The 24,652-nt window shown below is 37.8% G+C and overlaps 1 protein-coding gene across 2 annotated transcripts in view; it reads left to right on the top strand.

Moving 5' to 3' along the window:
- CERKL (ceramide kinase like) overlaps positions 1-24,652 on the top strand; it is a 137,328-nt gene that overhangs the window by 106,107 nt on the left and 6,569 nt on the right. Inside the window, exons 4-12 of one of the 2 annotated variants that reach the window (XM_040227741.1) lie at positions 608-671; positions 7,072-7,214; positions 15,765-15,839; positions 16,578-16,755; positions 16,835-16,894; positions 17,492-17,517; positions 17,613-17,721; positions 20,346-20,442; positions 24,345-24,523. In XM_040227741.1, coding sequence (XP_040083675.1) covers positions 608-671; positions 7,072-7,214; positions 15,765-15,839; positions 16,578-16,755; positions 16,835-16,894; positions 17,492-17,517; positions 17,613-17,721; positions 20,346-20,442; positions 24,345-24,523 — 931 coding nt within the window. The remainder of the gene's footprint in view (positions 1-607; positions 672-7,071; positions 7,215-15,764; positions 15,840-16,577; positions 16,756-16,834; positions 16,895-17,491; positions 17,518-17,612; positions 17,722-20,345; positions 20,443-24,344; positions 24,524-24,652) is intronic. The other variant, XM_040227742.1, reaches the window with a different exon arrangement.

The following is a 24,652-nucleotide window of genomic DNA, read 5'->3' as shown; positions in this document are numbered from 1 at the left end:
GGAGTGACAGATTCATTTCCTCGGAGAATCTGGGCTCTGGTGGGCCTGCGCGCCACCCTCCTTGGCATTGGGTCTGTTATCATTGGCGTTGGCTTGGCTTCACGTTTTCACATCCAGCTCCTCCTCTTTTTAGTCTAGCAGTTCCAGACACACATTCTTCTAGTATGTAAATCTTACACTAACCTTTCAAGTAATTTATTCATGTGAGGTTGCCAAAGCGATTTAACATTGACTATCTCATGCCAGCTAATATGCCTTATTTTCAAAATACTGCTGCTCCTAGGCTTCTGATTTAAAGGAAATGTGTCTTATTTAGGGAACACTAAACTGACAGGCACCAAGATAAATTATCTAATGGGATATCCCCAAATGACTTATGTAGTTGGAATAAATATATGACCCTCTTTTACATAAAACTATAAAACACATTGGGCAAGTAACACTTAATCCTCCTTGCCATGATTAAAATGTAAATATTCAAGAATAAATCTTGCTTTACGACCTGACCATATGTTTAGCATATTATTTTGCCAAACCAAGTTAAAAAGTGTAGATCATTCATTTAAAACTTTTACGTTTTTCTTTTTTTCTCTCTCTTCTAATATAGTAACAGAATATGAAGGGCATGCCCTGTCACTACTCAAAGAATGTGAACTACAGGGATTTGATGGGTAGGTTGTATTCTTCGTCTACATATACCATAGAGCTTATGTTATTAAGTAGTTTCATTAGTTTTTAGTCACATATTTGGAACTTACAGGTTTTAGCTATTTGTGATGTATGTAATTGGGCTGTATTTCATTCATATATGTGTAGTAACAGCTAATGATGGTAATGTAATATGGCACAGTCATCTACCTCAGTGGACTGTGCATAGAAACGCCAAAGGAGGGATGTGAATATAAGTACTGGGAAGTTACCGTGTGCTACCTCATACTTACCTTATGAACATATATTGGCGTCTAGAGTTCTTAATTTTTGGCTTTAACCCTGTGAGTATCCAGAAAAGCATCGATGGAAGATAATATATTGGTCATATGGCATAACTATACTATGATCCTCTTTTGCAAATTTATTGATAGTTTTAGTAGCTACCCCCGGGTTAATTTGGCTATGATTGGGTGTAAATATTTTATAAAAACAAATGCATTATTTTTAGGATGAAAAAAATGTGCTGATTTTACTTATTTTCTATAATTTAGTTGCTACCAAATAAGTGTGCTATTCATAGTAGGCATTAGAAACTGTTGTTTGCAATACATTGCTGGCACGTGTAGAAATTTTTCACTAGCATGCAAACATTAGAAACAAGGCAAGTGACATATATTTCAATTGACATTTTAAAAATGTAGGTGAATCAATTTGCTAAAGTGCTGGATTGATGTACAAGACTAAAAGCTTATTCTTTTAGGGAAGATTTTTTTGCAAGGGTGGATGTTTCAGAGTTTTAAAAGGTGGCAGGCATGTGAATTATTCTGTCACATGGTGATGTCAGTGGCGGTGGGCAGCAATAGACTCACAGTATCAGGAAGGGCATTTGGGTCTTTCAACTGTAATGGAAGGCTTTACTCCTCCTGAAAAATTATTAGAATGTGTTAGAGAGGAAAGTGATGCAATCAGATTGGAGCATTACCAAGGTCAGTTTTCAGAAAAACTTAATATTTTGGGGTGAGGAAAAATATTGGATGAAGAAGAAAGTTTGGTAAGTAAGACATAATTTTTCAAAAAGGAATTTAATCGAAGGGAGTGAATCTAGATGGCACTGGTCTATAAATATTGAGCATGAAGAATATGAGGTAGGAGATTGCTGCAGAGCCTTATACTTAGGGCTCGACAGATTGATTAATAGGCTACATTTAGGAAATTACCTTGCAAGTATACAATTTAAGAGAAGTAATTGGGGGAATCATGCCTACCAGCTACCTACCTTAATTTGCTACATGGTCCTGAAACACAGCTTGTGAATGTATAAGAGATGTTGCATTGCAAATAAGTTCTTGCTTTAAAACATGGTTATATAATAAGAACAACAGATATTGTAGGTATTACACCTTGTCTTGCCTTTTAACATTATGAAGTGTTCCGGGAAATGTATTATCTATAAATAAGGTCCATTGGTAACTAACTGTGCAAGGATCAAGAAGAATTTTGCAGAATGATGAAAAATTATAGCTTAAGTGCAACAGAATAATGTTTTCTCTCTACATGAACATACTTCTTATTTATTCCACATGGCAGGTGGTGTTATTTTGCAGTATGGCACTACAAGATCTATAGATCCTTTAGTTATTACCTACATTTTTTTTTCACCAAATAGTTTACCTAGCCATTATGTTAATTGAGCTCCAGTGATTTCACTGTATAGCATGCCAATTAATTTAGGATTTATAATAATTTAAAATTTCTTTTGGAAGTCTTCTGTTTCTAAGATCCTTTAAATAGTTCATTTGGTTTTTTGAGTCCAGTTATTTCAGCAGGAGCTAAAATAGTGCTTGGGATAACTATCTTAATAAAATGATCATTTTAAGTCATTCTACTTAGAATTACATAGAAAGGCATATATATAAGGAGAACAGCAGAAACAGTTTCTGTAGGCACTTCCAGAGAACAATTCTCTAACAAGTAGAATTGTTTGAAAGTGGAACACACTACATTCGTGAGCACCCTGTTCCTGAATCTGTTTGAGGAGTAGTTGTAGGAGTACTTTTTGAGAAATTGATGTAAAAGACTCAAGGACAGGATGAAGTAACCCCAGGATTCTTTGGTATTTTGATGGAAGAAGGGCTCAACTTGAGCCTGAGGCATCTTTGCCTGTCTCTACTGGAGCTATTGATAGGGAGTGAGAAGGAAATCACTTAAAGGATTTTAGACATAGACCAGAGATTGAGATCCTAGAGAAATTCTATGATATTATTCAGAAGCAAAATGATTCAGTAAATAATGTTTAAGAAGATTATTAAGATTTTGAAGTTGTTTTTAATGAGTTGCATATGTTTTTATGAAGACACATCGTGACATATTCCTACTGCCAGCAAGAACAGTGTATCAGTCCTCATGACAGCTGGTATGCAACTCCAGTGTGTCCCAGCAAACACTCTCAGACCCACTGCTGGAGTTTGCAGGAGCGTCCATTCCCATGTATTATGTGTTTTCAGTTCTGTCCAACTCTTTGCGACCCCGTGGACTGTAGCCTGCCAGGCTCCTCTGTCTGTGGAATTTTCCAGGCAAGAACACTGGAGTGGGTAGGCATTCACTTCTCCAGAGGATCTTCCTGATCCAGGGATTGAACCTAGGTGTCCTGCATGGCAGGCAGATTCTTTATCATCTGAGCCACCGAGGAAACTCTTGTCAGTTTCCATATTGCCTCCTCTATACTGGGCATGAACAGGAAGTTTTGTAAAGGCAAAGAAAAGAGTAATATCAGATGCATAGAGTTGAAGCAGAAACAGTTGTGTTTGTATGTGTGAAAAGGGTTAAGCTAATCTGTAGCTCTTATGTAATTATACATATATTGCGTGTGCTGTCTCTTAGTCATGTCTCTTTGTGACTGCGGCCTGCCAGGCTCTTCTGTCCATGGAATTTTCCAGACAAGATACATACACTAATATTTTATTATTTGGTTTCACAGCATTTTAAAACTTTAGTTTGTTGAATTAGTTTTTTCCTTCATTTGAATTTATGAGAATCTAGGTATTATTTGGCTTACAATGACATTCTATCACCACTGTGATATCTGTATTAGTAAGGTTAAAAAGTATCTCTTCTCAAGAAAAAATTTAAGTTGAAAATCCAATAATAAACATTTTAATAATGATGTGGGTTGATAGACAAATACACAAACACTCATTTATATTTTTTTATCACTTTTAATAAAGAGAAATGAGATATTAGCTCCCAATTGTGCTTTTCTAGACAGCAAAGCTTTACTTTTGGTCAGGCATGAAAGAATTTATTCTGAAAACACAAGGTGTACTACTTCCAAAGGGTTACGTTTTAGGGTAACTCTTAAGTGTGATTAAATGAACCCATTTTAAAAGGTTATTTTTTTTGGCCTTTTCTTTTAATAGCTAGACTCTTTCATGTTTATATTGAGTATATTCCCTAGGTTGGGTAACTATATCTCAAGAGGATCTTAATGATCTAGTATTTGTCAACATAAGTTCTTTTCTCTTATTTAATTGCACAGTGATTCTACTGGTAAACTGATTTCCAAAATAATAAAACTCTCATAAGGCTATTTTCAATGGGTCTTCTATGTAAGAAAGGAGTCTAATATATCAAATAGTAGTGTAGTTTCTAAGACCAACTTGTCTTATTTCAAAATCTCATTCTATAACTTACCATGGTATGACCTTGGAACAGTTGCTTAATCTTTTTATGTCTTATTTTCCAAATCTGTGAATTGGGAGTAAAAGTGTATACTGTGTGTAGTTATTGTTCAAATTAAATAAATTACTACATGGACAGTGCTGACAACATCTGATACATAGTAATTGTTCACTGTTACTTTATTATTGTAATTATCATTTGTTTTAGTTTCAAACTATCTAACACAGAATGCTTTATGACAATATTTCAAAGGTTTTTGTAGTAGAGCATATTCCTATATGTGCTTCTCTGGTGTCTCAGACAATTAAGAACCTGCCTATAATGCAGGAGACCTGGATTTGATCCCTGTTTCAGAAAGATCCCCTGGAGAAGGGAATGGCAACCCACTTCAGATTTCTCATCTGGAGAATTCCATGGACAGAGGAGCCTGGCAGGCTACAGTCCATGGAGTCACAAAGAGTTGGACACGACTGAGCAACTCACATATGTGTCCTGAGAAAGGCTCATTTCTACTAACTCTAGCAGTTAGAGTTAACATGTACACAGCGCTTTAACTGCATCCAGGATTCCAGGGGTCAAATGTTACCATATGATATGGAAGAGGCAAGTTATTTGTGCTCAGTTAGATATATTGGATGACTTTACATGTTTAGGCCACACACTCTTGGTTGGTAGACAGGCATCAAACTAGAAGTTAAGTCCACAAAATGTTTGAAAATCTGTCCATAGAGGTCTTTGAAATCATACAGATAAGATTCAAAGCAAACCTTGGGTTCCCCATATATAAAGATGAGGCTAATGCCTGTTTTACAGATTTTTAAGAATTTAGTAGAAAAGAGCCAATATGTTATATGACATGAAGTTGGTGCTTAGTAGGTATAATCACTTTTCTCTGAATCAGTGGCTGCACTGATGGCTGCTGGAATCAGTTCTGACACAAAATAATATCCCCAGCCAAACATGACCTGGGTCATATCCCTTATCATAGAATTTCTTCTAGTTAGGATGGACCTTGGATTGCCCAGGCTATGTGCAGCCTTAGCCCTGAACCCCACCTAGGTGCTGGGGCTGGAAGACTGAGAACACGGTGGAGGAGGCAGCTGATGGAGACAGTGTTCTCAGCCTCAGGATCCACCAGCTTCTGGAGCTTCTTGAACTTAGGGAACCAGGAACCTCTGCTGATTATGCCTTGTAGACTGTTCTGTTTGGCGAAAAGAATGTTTAAATATATCGAATGCTGGTTGTTAATGTTTATAAGTTAGGAGACTTATCCCCAAAGCAGGTCCTGTGGCTCCCCTAGAAAAATCAGAAGATGTGGTCCTCTAAGCCTGCCTCCTGGATGATGCAGTGGACTGGAGCCAAGAAACTGCTTCTCCTTTAGACGAGCAGACTCTTCTGCTACAGGGCCTGGGAGGTCATGGGGCATGTCCTGCTCTCAATAACACAAACTCTTTCCCTTTGGGTCAGTTGATGTGGTTTTGGTATTTAATATTATTTTTTAAATGTTTGGCTATGCTGGGTTTTTGTTCCTGCGTGTGGGCTATTCTCTAGTTGTGGCGAGCCAGGGCTACTCTCTAATTGCCGTGCGCAGGCTTTTCTTTGTGGTGGCTTCCCTTTTTGCAGAGCACAGGCTCTAGGGCACATGGGCTCAGGAACTGGGGCTCCCCGGCTCTAGAGCACAGGCTCAATAGTTGTGGCTCACCAACTTAGTTGCTCCGTGGCGTGTGGTGTCTCCCTGGGTCAGGGATCAAACCTATGTCTCCTGCAGGTGGACTCTTCATCCCTGAGCTGTCAGGGAAGCCCGTTATTTTACATCTTTTAAATACAAATGACTATGACAAAACGTCTGACATTCTGTATGACTTTCATGGATTCCTACCTCACTCCTATATTGTACTTATGGTGAGGTCCTAAAAAAATTTTAGTACTGACTAGAGTCAAAGGCTAGTAACACTCATTTTAAAATTGCAGTATCGCAGTAATATCCAAGAGGTGAAAACCAGTTCAGGTTTGCAATTGACATTTATAACTAATGATAATTAGTAGTTCCTTAAATTAAAGCTTTATATTTTACATGATTTTTATTGCTTTTCAGAGCTTTTATTGTCTTTTCAGAGCTATATTGAAAATTAGCAGGGTTTTATGCTTTGGCTTGTGTTAGTTAAATGAATTTCAATGACTTATTAACAGAAAATAAAAATAATATGCTTTGGGATATTAACAAAGCAAAATTCAGGTCAGATGTGAATTAACATGTTCAAGTGTTTTAATGCCTCTTGAAAGTGAAAAGTGGAGATGTTAGTTGCTTAATCGTGTCCGACTCTTTGTGACCTTATGCACTGTGGCCCACGAGGCTCCTCTGTCCTTGGAATTCTCCAGACAAGAATACTGGAGTGGGTAGCCATTCGCTACTCCAGGGGATCTTCCTGACCCAGGGATTGAACCTGGGTCACCTGCATTGCAGGCAGATTCTTTACCCTCTGAGCCACTCATCTGACTTTTAGACTGTATGTTTGAATATTTTTTGAGTTGAACCATAATAAAGTTCAGCTAATGTCTTCTTGTAAACTTTATCAGTGCAGTGCTAGTGTCTTCTTATCTATTGACATATATTGAAATAGTTGAAGCTATGAGTAATTATGCAAATATAATATGTAAGATTAATATTTTAAAGTCTACATTTCACAAATTATTGCCAGTTATCCTGATGTCATTCATTCTTTGACTTAATTTCTTTTCCAGTGTGGTGTGTGTTGGTGGAGATGGATCTGCCAGTGAAGTAGCCCATGCTTTGCTTCTTAGAGCCCAGAAGAATGCAGGGTTGGAAACAGACAGCATCCTGACTCCTGTGGGAGCCCAGCTTCCGCTTGGTGTGATACCAGCAGGCAAGGGAGGGCCCCTGGATTTGCCAAGTGAACCCTCTCCCCCATCTCTTTCTGTATTACTCTCTAACCTAGACAGCATCATACAGAGTTAAATGCACAGACTTTGAGTATGAAAGACCCATGCTTGGCATCTCCGCTAGGACATGTGAGATGGTGCCCAAGTTATTTAATTTCTTTGAGCCTTATTTCTCTAAATAAGAGAGAGATAACACACATGATGCCCCCTTCATTATGAGGTTATTATGGTATTAAATTAGAAGTATATTTGCAGAGTTTAATATAGTTAAGCAAACAACAAATGGGACTATTATTCTACCTTCCCATATAAAACTTTAATGATCACACAGTTCCAGTTATGAAATTTCAAAATAGGGCCACTCCAGTCAAACTGCTTATAATTCCATATGGGATAAAATGTAGTAACTCAATTCCCATAATTGAAGTATAAATAGATAAGTTTGAGAATAGCAAAAGGATTCATCCTGACTGCTGTATCTCCAGCAGCTAGAACAGAATGTGACACCATGAACGCTTAATAAGGTTTACGTGAATAAATGTAAAGAAATTATAGAGCAACTGGCACTTGAACGGGACCTAAAATAGGTAGGATCTGGCCTGAAAGATAAGAATAAGTTATTTTCTTGGCTGCAAAAATAACAAGTGGCAAGGCAAAATCCAGGAATGCGAAAGAAAAGACCACAGGACATTTGTTGGGTGGTACTGGTGTCAAAATGGGTCTAAACCTTGGTGGTTTCTGGATGCCACAGGAAAGGGTCTGAATTGCTGTTAGGGAACAATGGGAGGTTTAGACAAGGGAGCAACCTTCTGGGAACCTACTCTAGGAATAAGCCTGATTAGAGGAAAAGAAAGTGGAAGTGAGTCAGGGAGAATAGCCAGAGCAACACTGGCATCTGGAACAGGCAACAGCATCTTTGGCAGGTTTGTTATATTAATCAAGTCCTTCCTCCCAAATTATTATTGAAACAAACAATAGTGAAAAAGGTGATATATATTTTTTAAAACATCACATATTGTCATCTCTATAAGAAGAGTGGAAACAATTACAGTTGACCCTTGATCAATATACAGTTGGCCCTTCTTTTATCTGCATTCTCAAATTTAAACCACTGGTAACAGTGAAGTACTATAGTATTCACTATATAGGGCTTCCCTCGTAGCTCAGTCGGTAAAAGAATCTGCCTGCAAAGGAGGAGACTCTGGGTCATTTCCCGGATTGGGAAGATTCTCTGGAGAAGGGAATGGCAACCCACTCCATTATTCTTGCCTGCAGAATCCAATGGACAGAGGAGCCCGGCAGGCTACAGTTCATGGAGTCAAAAGAGTTAGACATGACTTAACGACTAAACCACCACCACCATAGTATTCACCGGGCTTCCCTGGTGGCTCAGCAGTAAAGAATTCTCCTGCAATGTGGGAGCTGCAGGAGATGTGAGTTCCATCCCTGGGTCAGGAGGATCCCCTGGAGGAAGGCACAGCAACTCGCTCCAGTATTCTTGCCTGCAGAATCCCATGAACAGAGGCGCCTGGCAGGCTATCGTCCATAGGGTCACAAAGAGTCAGGCACAGCTGAAGCGACTTAACACAGCATGGCATAGTATTCACAACTGAAAAATATCCACATCTAGGTGAATCTTCTCACTTCAAACCCATGTTGTTCAAGGGTCAGTTGTATTGTTTCCTATGAAAATAGAAAATAATGCATATAGTTGAAAAAGAAATCAACTTTCTATCCATTCAATAACCAGAGACACTTAGTATGGATTTTAGTATACTTGTATTATCAATCGACAAAGAACAGGAGACATACCAATGCTCTTTTAGAGTAAAAAGTCCTTCATAAAAACAAAAATTTAAACGGAGAGGGTTATAAGGATATATCCTTATGATTATAAAACCTGTTAAGAAAGATCTGTGAAAGTAAACCTTTTAGGTAGACAGTAACAAAATGCATCAATTCAAAAAGATGCTTTGGAAGCACACTTTGACCTTTCTGTGTCATTTTAGGAGTATGTCTATAATGGTGGAACTTTCTCAACCTTTTCCCTTCGGGCAGAGTGGATATGCTTAGCTCACTGTTTCTTTTCCATAGTACTTAAACCCCTGACATCACTCATTCAGTGCTGTGGATCAAAGTGGAAGGATGGGTGTCCCCACAGGTATGCATTTGACATCAAGTGAATAGCGAGCTAGAAACAATTGTGGTTATGCTTACTTTTAAAAATACAACTCAGATTTTATAGAGGAATAGCACTGAATTTTATTATCATCATACTTTTTAAACATATTTCTGATTTTGAGAGCATTTTCCAGATACAGTGGATATGTATTGATAGAAATGGCATTTGAATATTTTTTGTTTAGAAGATCCAGCCTGTTGCCAAAACTTTGGTGGTTGTATAGAAGTTCCAGCTTATGGATTGCATCTAATAGGAGGAAATCAGGTGCCGGATGTAATTAATATGAGGACTCTATGTCTGGTCAGGGCTTTGTAGAGACTGGTAACAAGAGCTAGGCAGGAAGTTTCTAAGCTGAATGCAGAAGACAGTCTGCCTTTGAACCCATTTGCCTCCTGGAGAGAGACACCCAGAGGGAGAGTGTTTAGTAAATTACTCCACTGAGCCAACAGACTAAACTGCTGAATTATGGTCAGACTCAAATGGATCAGATGTGGGGAAGCCTGTATTTGAACTACTGGCCATTAGCAATGGTGTTTGTTGCTATGGGAACTGGTGCTAAGGAACTATACAGAGAGATTCCGATTAAAGGGATGAGGGGGAGGATAGAGAAAAAAGCCAAAGAGGACATAAAAATAAAAAAGAAATCCAGTTGATGTAAAACAAGGCTCAATCCACATACTGATGACTGGGAACCATATATTCCTATAGAATTCATAAATAAATTCATGCATTCCAATTAATTTAAGGAGGATAAAATATTGCCAAGGGACCGTTAATTTCTATGATATTTTAGGCAAAGAACCGAAGTGTAGGTGCAGTTTTCATGAGAATTTTAGATATGCTTGACTAGGAAGTCATTACATCACATTTATCTGTTTGGATGTGGGAGACATTAATGGCTTTATGAATATTCATGACGTCTGGTTAATTAAGTTAATTGTTCTGCAGAAGTGCTTGCACTTCCAAGGACAATTTTTTTTTCTTTTTGCCTCTGTAGTTTCTGCCTGGTTCTTCCATCAGTCATGCGTTACATGATCTGCTGCTTCTGTCCTTACTCGTTGGATGTGGCACATTTTAGCAGATTTGGGGAGGTGGCAGTGAGTAAAGTTGCTGGTAGTGTTAAGAAAAACAACTTTTCAGGCTAATTAAAATGTTTACCTCGAGGCAGAACATTTATAGCTTTTGTGGGAATGCTAAAATTACATAGTTTTTATTTATGTGCGCAGCATGTTCTTTTGGCATGTAGATATCTTTTTGGATGGATCACATTTTGTTTCAGGAAATTGTACTTTTTTAGATTATTCAAACAAAAATATGAAGCAATCTATAGCTTTATAATTTTACATTTACTTTCTTCATGAACTTTCCTCTTAAATTCAGAGTGTTAAAAAAAAAAAAGTTCTTCAGGATTAAGGTACAGAATAAGCAGAGTAGAAGATGACTGAAATGGTTTTCTGATTTCTGGTCATGTCTGTTATCACTGCCAAGTTCAATGGAATTAAAGGAAAGTGGCAAAGTTGCAAAGCCTGAGAAGACAGAAAAATAAAAAGCAACCTCTATCTTTCTAAGAGGATTTGTGTTTGGGCATACTTAGCATACTTCAAACTCAAGGGAATTAAATGGTCTTTATTTTTCTTGAGTTATGATATGTGTCATTCTCTACTGCACACGACAACATTATGTTTTTAAATAGTCTTCCTAGAGGAATGCTTGAATGGCCTGTTCCTCCTTAACCATGGTAATGGAGGAAGTGTGTTTCATGGAGTACTGTAATCCATTGATAATCTTAAATATCTCACTCTAATTCCATAGCCTTCTCCAAAACCTTCAACATAAATCTGGTTGGGAAGTAAAATAGATTGGTTTGGTTTTGCTTCCCCCTCCCCTCACCTAGTCCAGATTAATTAGCAATTAGATGTCCAAAGGCAGCCTATAAAAGGTCAAAGGGTAATTGGAAAGGCCTAGGGATGGGGGAGCCTGGTGGGCTGCTGTCTATGGGTCACACAGAGTTGGACAAGACTGAAGTGACTTAGCAGCAGCAACAGGTGATTGACAGCTAGCCCTGGGATTTCTTTGGAGGGAATGATGCTAAAGCTGAAACTCCAGTACTTTGGCCACCTCATGTGAAGAGTTGACTCATTTGGAAAAGACTTTGATGCTGGGAGGGATTGGGGGCAGGAGGAGAAGGGGACGAGAGAAGATGAGATGGCTGGATGGCATCACTGACTCGATGGATGTGAATCTGAGTGAACTCGGGGAGTTGGTGATGGAGAGGGAGGCCTGGCATGCTGCGATTCATGGGGTCACAAAGAGTCGGACACAACTGAGTGACTGAACTGAACTGAGCTGAACTGAAAGATCCACTGAGGAATAGATTTCTGGACTGCTTTTCTCAGACCTTAGGGTGCATACAAGTCACCTGGAAAACTTGCTAAGACATGGACTTCTGGGCCCCACTCCCAGCTACTCCCTTTCCATAGGTTGGAGGTGGAACCCAGAAAGTTCCCTTTTTAACAAGCTCTAGCAGGTAATGTCAGAGAAGGCAGTGGCACCCCACTCCAGTCCTCTTGCCTGGAAAATCCTATGGACGGAGGAGCCTGGTAGGCTGCAGTCCATGGGGTCGCTAAGAGTTGGATACGACTGAGTGACTTCACTTTCACTTTTCACTTTCATGCATTGGAGAAGGAAATGGCAACCCACTCCAGTGTTCTTGGCTGGAGAATCCCAGGCACGGGGGAGCCTGGTGGGCTGCCGTCTATGGGGTCGCACAGAGTCGGACACGACTGAAGTGACTCAGCAGCAGCAGTAGCAGCAGGTAATGTTGATGCAAATGATCCTTGAACCATAAATTCTGGAGAAGGACCTCTCCATATATTATACATAACCTGAAGATCTTATAAAATGCAGACTATGACTTGTTAGGCATGGAGTGGGGCCTCATAATCAACATTGTAATAAACATGGAGATGTGGCCATTGCTGTTTGATTATGGGAGATATTTTGAGTAACAAGGGTCAGAACATAAACTACCTTTTGATGAATCAGTTAAAACCAGTTTACTAGTTGGTCAAGGTGGACATTTCTTTGCATTGGTATCATTAGAGGTCTGAAAATCTAAATGCTTAGGTAGGTACCTCATATTATTATTGTATTGTTTGATAATGGCTGCACTGCCTCAAGGAGAAGGCAATGGCACCCCACTCCAGTGCTCTTGCCTGGAAAATCCCATGGATGGAGGAGCCTGGTAGGCTGCAGTCCATGGGGTTGTGAAGAGTCAGACACGACTGAATGACTTCCCTTTCACTTTTCCCTTTCAAGCATTGGAGAAGGAAATGGCAACCCACTCCAGTGTTCTTGGCTGGAGAATCCCAGGGACGGGGGAGCCTGGTGGGCTGCCGTCTATGGGGTCGCACAGAGTCGGACACGACTGAAGCGGCTTAGCAGCAGCAGCACTGCCTCAACTTCTTCAGCTGAGAACCCAAGCATATATCCATTCAAAGTGACAAATCAAAGGGATTACATATGACCATGCAAGAAAGTTCCTGATTAGCAAAGCCAGGGAACTAGTCTTTGCCTCGATAGCTATAGTGTGTGTGTGCTTAATCACTTACTTGTGTCTAACTCTTTGTGACCTGATGGACCATAGTCCGCCAGGCTCCTCTGTCCATGGGGATTCTCCAGGCAAGAATACTGGAGTGGGTTCCCGTGTTCTTCTCCAGGGATCTTCCCAACCCGGGGATTGAACCCAGGTCTCTCGCATTGCAGGTGGATTCTTTGCTGTATGAGCCACCAGGAAAGCCTGATAGCTGTAGTACACAACACATCCTTGCTAGCACAGCTCTTGGTAGTTACTGGACTTAAATCAAGAAAAATTATAACTTCTTAATTTTAAATCCTTTTTACTCCCTGGGAATGTGCTAGCTAGTATTTTTCCCTTTGAAAGCAGACCTTTACCCCAAGATCTCAGACACATAAGTATTACAGGGGTGTGACTTGAGAGAGCTCTTTTTCTGTGTAGGCTTTTGGGAAAAATTCATGTGGATCTTAAATTATCCTAGCAATATAGAGAAATCTGTGTCTCAATACAGATTCTCATACTGTGGCAGATACCATGGAAAGAAGTGTTTTCTTCATCTATGATGCAATATCTCAGATAATAGAAGAGCCCCCCAGCTTGGTTAAGGGCTTTGTTGTTTTTCAGTTGCTAAGTCATGTCTGACTTTTTGTGACTCCATGAACTGCAGCACTCCAGGCTTCCCTGTCCTTCACCATCTCCCAGAGTTTGCTCAACTCATGTCCATTGAGTTGATGATGCTATACAACCATCTCATCCTCTGTCGCCCCTTTCTCCTCCTGCCCTCAATCTTTCCCAGTATCAGGGTCTTTTCCAATGAGTTCGCTTTTTACATCAGGTGTTTAGAGTATTGAAGCTTCAGCATCAGTCCTTCCAATGATTATTCAGAACTGATTTCCTTTAGGATTGACTGGTTTGATCTCCTTGCTGTTCAAGGGACTCTCAAGAATCTTCTCCAGTGCCACAGTTTAAAAGCATCAATTCTTTGGCTCTTAGCCTTCTTTATGGTCCAGTTGTTACATCCATGCATGACTAACTGGAAAAACCATAGCTTTAACTATACTGACTTTTGTCTACAAAGTGATGTCTCTGCTTTTAATATACTGCCTAGGTTTATCATAGCTTTTCTTCCAAGGAGTAAGCATGGTTTAATTTCATGGTTGCAGTCACCATCTGCAGTGATTTTTGACTCAAGAAAATGAAATTTGTCACTATTTCCACTTTTTATCTATTTGCCATGATATGATGGGACCAGATCACATGATCTTAATTTTTGGAAGTCTGAATTTTAAGTCAGCTTTTTCAATCTCTTTATCCTCATTAAGGGGCTCTTTACTTTCTCGTTGCTTTCTGCCTTTGAGTGGTATCATCTGTATATCTGAAGTTGTTGATGTTTTCCCCAGCAATCTTGATTCCAGCTTGTTATTCATCCAGCCCAGCATTTCGCATGATGTACTGTGCATAGTAGTTAAATAAGCACGGTGACAATATACAGCCTTGATGTACTCCTTTCCCAATTTTGAACCAGTTCATCGTTCCATGTCCGGTTCTAACTATGGTTTCTTGGCCTGCATACAGGTTTTTTAGGAGACAGATAAGGTGGTCTGGTATTCCTATCTCTTGAAGAATTTTCCACAGTTTATTGTGATCCACACAGTCAAAGGCTTTAACATAGTCAATGAAGCAGAAGTAGGTGTTGTTTTTGGAATGCCCTTGTTTTTCCTATGATCCAACAGATGTTGGCAATTTGATCTCCGGTTCCTCTGCCTTTTCTAAATCCAGCTGGAATTTCTCAGTTCATGTACTGCTGAAGCCTGGTTTAAAGGATTTTGAGCATTACTTTGCACAAAGAGCTTTAGAAAGAATTTAAAGCCTATCTCTTGTACTTTAAAGTGATTTTATATTTTTTCTTAGTTATTATTTGGCTTTTTTGTGTGTGTTTATGTGTTTGTCTCTGCTTTCCAGAGCCATCCTTCTACTGTTGGTGCTCTTTTTGGTAAAGAAAGTTAGAAGCCTGTTTATTAAAGTTGAACGGGGCAGATTTTGATATAGCTAATACTCTTACAGGTAGAAAATATACATTCACAATGGAAGAAGCTGTGAGCAAGTAAATACTATAAATTGTTTTCTAATTTTTAAGTTATTTAAACATTAATAATTCAGTAGCCATCCAGTGTGCATCTATGATATGAACAAAAATTTAAGAACTTCCATGTAATTTTTCATTTAAGGCACATCTCTATAAAGTAAGAGCAAATGGTTAGTTTAAAATGTTTGCAAGAAATAGATAATTTGGACAGACTGATAATTAGAAGTGAAATAGAATCTGTAATTAAAAAAAAAAAAACAACTTCTTACAAACAAAAGTCTGGGACCAGATGGCTTCACAGGCAAATTCTATCAGACATTCAAGGATAACTTATACCAATTCTTCTCAGACTCTTCAAAAAAATTGAAAAGGAAGGAACACTCTTAAAGACATTCTATGAAGCCATCATCACCCTCATACCAAAACCAGACAATGACACTCCTTAAAAAAGATTACAGGCCATTATCTTTGAATTTAGATATAAAAATTCCCCACAAAATAGCAATGGAACTCAACAACACATAAAAAAGATCATATACCACGTCCAAGTGGGATTCATCCCAGGTTCACAGGGATGGTTCATCATACCAAATAAATCAGTGTAACATACCACATTAAGTAAAACAAATAAAAAGCCACACAAAATGTTTGCCACGCTGATCATCCACATTTTACATTTGATTTGGCAGGATCTACTAATGTACTGGCACATTCTCTCCATGGAGTTTCTCATGTGGTAACTGCAACTTTGCACATTATAATGGGTAAGAATTCTTCCAAAGAAGTTCATGTTTTCTAAGGAAGGTTATTTTATTTCCTCCAGACTTGCCAAGACAGCTTCTTTATCTCTCAAAGCAGAAAAATGTTTGAATAAAAACTGAAAGTGAGTTAGTCAAAGTTTCACTATTTTGACTGATGATTTTTCACAATACAGGTGCTATAAAGAGTAGAAAATATAGTTTTACTGTAATCTGGATAGGAAAAAATACAATGATATTCAAGATCCCAACTTTATAACCAGGTCAAGAAAATCCATGCAGAATATCAGGAACTGTTGTTTGACTATCAGAACTCTGGGACTGGTTATTAAAAGAAAAAAGAAAAAAAAAAGCACAAGAAAAAAATCTCCAGCCTGTGTCCTTCCACTAGACCTTTTATTATCTCTACTGATATAAAGCATATAAGCACTAATATATGCAAATCTGTTAAATCTGAGTTTACTTTTCACATGTACTTCAACTTTACTTCCTTAGCAATGTTTCATTTAAAATAGCAGTAAACTGCAAAATTTACTGCTTTCTTTTTCTTCATTTAGTAACTGAAAAAGCTATAAACGGCAGTTGCAGTCATTGTAGGTAAAAAGAGTGGAAGAGAAAGCAGCATATTTATTACAGTATAAAGTAGCCTGAGACTTTCTTCTTGCATGAGTAAATAAATATGCTCTTCTGTGTTTGCCATTTTGCCTGTATTTACTGACACTAATATCCGGCATAACATTCAAGGGCATATACAACCAGTCGATGTCTGTACCTTCAGCACCATGGGCAAGTTTCTTCGCTTTGGGTTCTCAGCCATGTTTGGCTTTGGTGGAAGAGCTTTGGCTGTGGCAGAAAATCATCGATGGATGTCCCCTAACCAGCGGATGGATTTTGCTATCATGAAGGCACTGGCAAAACTAAAGTAAGTCTTTTTTTCTTAAACCCCAAATTTCATATCCCAGAGTCAATGTCTGCTAAAAACAGATTTCATTATGTTGTAGGCCAGAAGAATGTGAAATATCATTTTTACCATTTAACAGCTTTCAGGATTTAGAAGAAAGGTAAGTTAAAAGCTTCACTCAAAGTAATACCAGAATCTTTATCTATTTTTAAAGCATAAAATAGTTTGATATAAACAGTATATTAGACTTGGGATATTTTGTTGTTGTTCTATCATATTAGTGAAGAATATAGAATCATGGAGTGCTACAGGTACTATTAGACCATGTAGCTTGGCATTTGCCTTCAGAAGCAACTGTTCACTCCATCCCTCCATCTACCCATCCATTTATCCACCCATCTTCCCATTCAACAGCTATTTATTGATTATCTGCTATATGCCAGATACTTTGGACACAATGAGCTGATGAACAAGCAAACAAAATCCGTAGTTTCTGCCCTCATGAGAATTTCTAGTGCAGCCTAAAAACATTTTTTGAAGTCACACAAAGGAAGTGCTATAGTCTTTAAAAAAAACAAAACAAAACAAAATCATTGTTACTGATAAATCAGTGAATCAAATAATGCAGTAATGGAATTGTCCACATATTTTTACATCCTGTCTAATAGCTATAATGTTGAGTTCTACAACCATCTCAAGTTTAATAGATGCCATTTTTTGTGTGTGATGTGTTTTTGTCTCTTTTGTTTTCTTTTAGGAGGGCACAAGGATATCCCAAATCTGGTGAGTCTGAAATTACCTCCCTGAGAACTGAGCCGGGCTCGAATGACATTTTGCTGTGGTGAGGGAAAATAACTGATCCCTTCCATTACCTTTAGATTGTAATGATCAGTGGCAAATGATCCAGGGTCAGTTCTTGAATGTCAGCATTATGGCAATTCCGTGCCAGTGTGCAGCGGCACCTAGAGGCTTGGCACCTAATACCAGGTTAGTAAGCATTTTTATTGAGTTGTTGATATGTTTCTATAAACTGCATTTATCTGTCAGAATAGCCAGCTAACTCTTGGCTAGCTAGAATATGATCAAGAGGAAGTCATCTTTGACTGTATAGTATTAGAGATTTGTCATCAGAGTAGGCTGAGAACAACTGTTATACTGGAAAAATAATTACTCTGACGTTTTAATATCACTGAAGCTAAAATAATATTCTTTGGGTTTTATTGACATGATCTTATTGTGTTATTTATGCCCACTCTGCTCTTTTATTTATGTTATTTACCAGTCCCTGAGAACATTATGTTTAATTCTGATACTTATTATGGCTGTCCCTGACTTTGAATTTTAGTGCAGATGTAAACATCCTTAGCAAGAATGGCATGTATGTGTGTATATATGATACTTTTAGTCAAAGGAAATATTTTAGTTGTATTTAGTATGAATAGTGATGCATCTGAATATACTGCCCACATTTTCATGAGACATTTTATATATCATTTTATCCACAAGCGATAGTTATTCCATCTCTTGTACATCCTTTTCATGTAGTTGTCCATCATTGGTCTGAAAATATTTCTCTTACATTCCTGTAGAGCATAGAAGAAAGGGTGATGACTGTTGTGTAATATCATCACATCTAAATTTTTCCCTAAAGTGGAATAAAAGAATGACTTATGTACGTACTTTGGCAATTTATAACATCATTTTAATGATTAGTTTCAACTTCCCTGCAAAATATTTAACCTGAAGGATTAACAATTGGCAAAGGGGTGATTTAGAATGTTTTCCTTGACTAATGATAGGAAGGTGAGAAACAGGGAAACATCTAAAGTTAGAAAAGAAGAGAAACTACTTAAAAACCACATGTCAGGGTCCTCATTAATTATCTCTGGTGCTGAAGCTTGCCAGGAGTGTTTTGAAGCTTGTATGGTTTAGAAATCGAGCCTGATTGTTTCCTCCCCCTACCCTCAGAAACCTTAGATAGCTGACGCCTGCCTAAGGAAGCATCCCAGGAGAAGTGAGGTCCTGGCTGGCTGACCCAAGCTGTGCTCTCCAGGCCAGGACACGGTGCTGCTCTGACCCTGCCCCATCTCCATGCTCACGTCTGCTCAAGGACCTTTAGTCTTGCTCTCTGGGAAGGAGTAGGTTCATGCCTCCTTCCAGCTGCTCCAGATATTCTCCAGCTGGCCTGAAAGTCCATGGCTTACTCTCCAGGTCCAGTCAGCACTGAATGACTTTTTCAAAGAAGGGTGACTGGTTAGAGATGTCTTCTGTGGATTGTAGTTAAACATGTCATTTTTGCAAGGGCCTTTATGTAGGAGCTTTGGCTGACCAAGATACTCAAAGTTTATCTTCTGAATGATTCAGGGAAATTGCAAAGGAGTTTCAACTTTCAGCTTTATTTTTTCACAAGAAAGTATAATTTACTTTAAGAGACATCAGTGCAAGTTGCTGATAGGAACTAATATTTTTGTATTCGAATTTTGCTAAGATTAAATGCAGTAATATATGGAAATATTGAGAAGGGTGCTAGGCACATAACATGTGTTTCCACTACTAATAAGTATTGAAAGGTAGACACATGAAAACTAAAGAATTAAAATCAAGAACACACAAAACACTCATGTTTTGGTATCATTGAATATTTATTTCCAGTTGGGAAGAGGTGACATGATGGGTAAAAGAAATGCTAGACCCTGAATGAAGGGCTCTGGTTTCAGTGATCATTTTTGTTTTTCTGTCTTTGAACCAATCATTTAAACTTGGGGACATCTTTTCATTCAACGTAAGTGGAGTGAATGACTGGATAATCTCCAGGGTCCTTTACAGCTCTAACCTGAGGTTCTGTCAGATTTAAAGAGCTCTTTTTTGTGTCGTTGTTGTTATTCTTGGAATAACTTTATATTTGCACTGAAATTCAGCCTAGGAGTCATTTGCATATATTTCTGCAAACTGCCTTCTAAAGCTAGATGCGTCTGTGAGTGGCTTTTTGGCACTAAATCACACCTCTAAATTTGCAGCCTCTTATATTGAACCAAAGAGTTATGCAAGATTAAAATGTGCAGTCATTTAACTGAACATGTATGGTAGCGTTTTGTTCACTCCAGTTCATCCATCCAAGGGCCGCTTTGATTTATCTGGTTTCCTGTCACTTAGACCTGCCCTTAAATAAATGTTTAAATCAAACATTAGATATTTAAAGCCATTGAATTAGTTACACCATTCGTACTGATTAACTATTTTACAACACATCTTTAAAAAACAAAACAAAACAAAACATGGTTTTATATTCACTCTCTAAGTAAGTACATTTCAAATTATGTCTTGATATGTGAATAGGATGCACGATGATTCAGATTTTTTAAAAGCCCTTAATGTCAGTGCTTGGTGAGAAGAAAGTCGGTTGTCTAATAAAACTAATCTGAAAGGCTCTTTCATTTTAAGAAGAATGCAGCAAAATATGGTTTAAGAATTTTAGGTAAATAGAATGCTATTTATCTGACTTGCCTAAAACTTCTAGTAAAGATTATTTGTTAGAAAGACTGATACAGAGTAATTTCTAATGTAATCTCTTAATAAATGTTTTGATGTCAAATACAAATATTTAATTTCAGATTAAATAATGGAAGCATGGCTCTTATAACTGCACGTAACACTTCTCGACCGGAATTTATAAAACACCTGAAAAGATACGCGAGTATTAAAAACCAGGTACAGTAAAGCATTTGGATTACTTTATGTGCAAAGCAGTTAATCATGGGGAGTGAGATGCTGTCATAACTGACACCAAGTCCTGCCTTGTAAGAAGGCTTTATTTTCTTCTGAATACATTAATCTTTTTTTTTTTTTTCAGTTTGTGCTTTCTTCAAATTTAGAAAAGTATCCACCAGTATTAATACAGATTGGCCTTTTTTGAGTTGTGGGTTGGTGGTTATATATATTTTATGTGTGTGTGCGCAAAGAGAAAATAGAAAATGTAGTGTTATATTGAAATGTGGAGTAAATTAAGGATAAAATTATACTCAGCTGTTCTTCAGAATGAAGAGAAGTAAAACCCGAGACTTTTAATCTTCTTGATTTTATGACATCAGACTCCCTCTAAAGCTATGACCTTTGGATTTTCCTTTCATTTGTTCAAGATCTGCCTACTTACATTGATTGAAATAAATTTGCAGAAATATACTTTAGAATACACCACTTTTATATAGCTGTTATTTTATTCTAAACTTAGGTGTGTGTGGTATTTGTAGAGATAGGGAAAATTATTATATTTCCACTTAAGAGATTCATTTTAAAGAGAAGCAATAACTATTATAAGTCATATTCTTTTGGCAGGTACTTTGAGTCAGTTATTAGGACACTGACCCATAAATATATGAATTTCTGAAATTATGAGTCTTGAAGTACATAATAGGCATGTAAAACCATACAGTCTCATACCTTCTTACAGGTATAAAATTGTGCCTGGCTGTAGTTGGGTGAGAACAGGTAGGAGGAAACGAGTAAATTCAGCTGGTGACCAGCACTAAATCTTGCTTACATAGGTAGTGACTGCAAGGCTCCCATTTTTGCTTCTTTATAATTTTAAACTTTCTCGGGCAGGCCTCAGGAAGTTTTGGTTCTCTTCTGCCTACCACATTATTTGATCAATGTTTGTTGAGCAACCAACTGAATGAAATGTTTAGGAAGTTATAACAATTAGATATAGTCCTATTTTCCTTAAATATAAATCTCTAAGGAGACAAAGTGGTCAAAAGCAGATATAATGTAGGTTGTGAGACTAACTAATAACTTTATGGATGTATTTTGAGAAATGGTGATTTATTGATTTTTAAAGGAATGTATTCCTTTTCAAATGTTGCTAATTTTGTTTGCAACTTTATTATTTTTCTTAATCCTAAAGCAATACATTTCCATTGCTTTTTTTCTAAATCAGAAAATAGAAGCAAAATAGCAATATAAAAAGCACTCAAAATTCTATATTCCAAGAGATAATGAATGTCATTACCTTGGTATAAACTTTTTCTATTAAATAATTCTGAGAATTTAAAGGAGTAATGACCTTAAGATACTTTCCTTGAGAAGCTGGTATTTATTTAGGGATGCATGATTGCACAAACTACTTATGGAAGTTCTCTTTTGGAATGGCTAATGGGCAAATGTCTTAGGTAATTTTTCTTTAATCCTTTTTTTCAATATAAAAGTAGCTTTCTTCTGACTTTAAAAGTAATAGATGCTTACTATAAAAATATGAACATAGTAGTAAATATAATTCTCTATCTATAGGAAAGTAACTTTTTCAAAAGGAGACCATGTGATGCAAAATATAACATTTTTTCTCATGTACTTGACCAGTCATATCTTGCTTGTGATACAAGAAACTATTGCCTGTGTGTGTGTTTCATTAGATTTAACTCATTGGCTTAGCTCTTTCCAAAAATTCAAGTCCATGCTATTGTTCTGTAAAGTTTTGCAAAGAAATTCTAAAATGTTTTGTTTAATGATATATAGTAAGAATAATGTGATTGATTCTCAAGGTGGCTGCTTTCATTTGTTAAAAAATTGTAGATGTACATATATACATATACATGTATATATAGTCTCTTCATGCTGATATGTTCAAAACTGTAAGTCTCTTCATGCTGATATGTTCAAAAATGTAAATCTATATAAATTATGTAAGATTATAAAGACAAGATAAATATAAATGATGTTATCTACTGTCTAGTAGCAGTTCTGGTATCCAGGAAGGGAAAGGCAGCACTTCAGCCCAGAGAGAGCAACAGTCTAGGTCTCTGAACCATCTTTTCCAGGTTGGACTGGACGTTCATGTATGCCAACAGTTATAGAACGTATTGAAAACTGTTATTTGCAGGTGACACATCCTGCCCTTCCCATCTCTGTGTAAAATAGATAGAAGGTAAAAATTACTCAAGTTCTTTCAGCTCCATCCCGTAGCTGACCTTTCTCTGTTCATACGATTCCGCCTTCACTTTGACCCTCATTTTTGGTAGCGAGTTTAAAACTCTTAAGAGCTGGTGCTTCCCCAGGGATTTGTTTGTAGCTTTATCTTTTCATGATACCTTTTCCTGGGTGACCTCATTGCCTTCCATCGCTTGACCCACTCTCTGAACGTTGCACACTACCAAGTGTTCCGTCCTCCCTGGTGATCTGCAGGGTCACGGGGCCTTTCTGTGTGCTGAGGTTATAGAACTCCCAGGCGTCTTGAATCGAGCACATCCACTGCTTACCTTGTTGCCCTCTCCCCTGATGGTGCTCCATGTTTCCCTATACAGGGCATTGGCACCACTCTGCCCATCCTGGAGTTACTCTGGCCTCCTCTCCCTCATTTCTTACAACCAGTCCACCAATTAATCCCTTCTTGCTTACAGTAGCCTCCTCCTGGTCTTTCTTTTCTCTGGTCTTATCTTCCACACTTCCTTCTAGACAGATTTTTCTAAAACACAGATAAGGTTTATCCCTTTTCTAACTCTTCAGTCTTACTGTCATCAAGATGACATTGAACATTCTCATTGAAGCACGTGGCCCCTTGTATCCTAGCCCTTTCCTGTGCCACAGCCTCACCTATTGCCATCCTCCACCAGATTTCCCCTGGTTTGGTCATTGTGTTAGTTTTCTAGGGCTGCCATTAGCAGATACCACAGGGAGTATAGGTGTGGTTTCTCCCAAGGCCTGTCTCTGTGGATCACTGACTTTTCCCTCTTGTATATTCCTGCCTCCTTTGCCAACATTAACTGGGCTTATTTCTGGGTGCTCTATTCAGTTCCATTGATCTCTCTGTCTATTTTGGTGCCAATACCACCACACAGTTTTAATTTTTGTAGCTTTGTAGTATTGTCTGAAGTCTGGAGGGTTAGGCCTCCTGCTTTGTTGCTTTTCTTCAAGATTGCTTTGGCAATCCTGAGTCTTTGATGGTTCCATATAAATTTTAGGATCATTTGTTCAAGTTCTGTGAAAAGTGTCGTGTGTCATTTGATAGGGATCACATTAAATTTATAGATTGCTTTGGGTAGTATGGCTAAGAAAGAATGAAATATGAAGCTGATGTCTCATCATTCAAGAGTGGTCAGAAAGCAACCCTAATTATCTTGCAACTTGTGTCTATCTTTAAAGTGAGGGTGAGGCAGGCAAACACTGGCAAAAATAACACAGGCTAGACTTACTTTCTCTTTTCACCTTCATAAGTTAAACTTTTTGTAATGAAATCCCAAATGTGAAACTTATTCTAGATTTTGTTTACATCAGCTAAACTAGCTGACAAGAACTAATTCAGTGGATTATATAAATCCTCTATAAAAATAGACTAGTATTAAATATTTACTCTTTAATAAGAAATTATTATATGGTTTCATAGACATGTACTATTTGTAAGAAAATAATTTTGCCAGCTGCTAGATCTAAATGAACTTGCAAAGCTTCAGAAAAGGCTTCATCCAAGGGAAACTGATACTGATAAGTTTCAAAGCTATAAAAACATCAGCATGAACACTGATGTTTAGTTGCAAGTGAGAGTGCAGTGAACTTTACTAATTTGCATTACAGTTAGGTATAAAGCAAGTACCAAGGTTATTTGCATTAATTTTTTTTTTTAGTTCAATTTTCCATTTGTTGATACTTACACTGTTGAAGAAGTAAAAGTTTGCCCAAGGAGTAACAGCAGTGGAAACCATCCAGAGGAAGATCATGGCCCACGTGAAACTGCTTCAGGAAACTGTTTCCCTTGGAATGTAGATGGTGATTTAATGCAAGTTGCATCAGAGGTCCATGTTAGGTAAGTAATTATTCACCACCTTATATGTCTGTCAGACACGGAACTGATAGTTAGAAGAAGGAAGTTTCCATTTATACCATTGAAGCAGGCAGCTGGCTAGATAGTAAATCAGGAACACATAAAAAGACA

Source organism: Oryx dammah, unplaced genomic scaffold (genome assembly GCF_014754425.2).
Source record: "Oryx dammah isolate SB20612 unplaced genomic scaffold, SCBI_Odam_1.1 HiC_scaffold_27, whole genome shotgun sequence".
Taxonomy (NCBI): domain Eukaryota; kingdom Metazoa; phylum Chordata; class Mammalia; order Artiodactyla; family Bovidae; genus Oryx; species Oryx dammah.
This window is presented reverse-complemented; position numbering and strand designations above follow the sequence as displayed.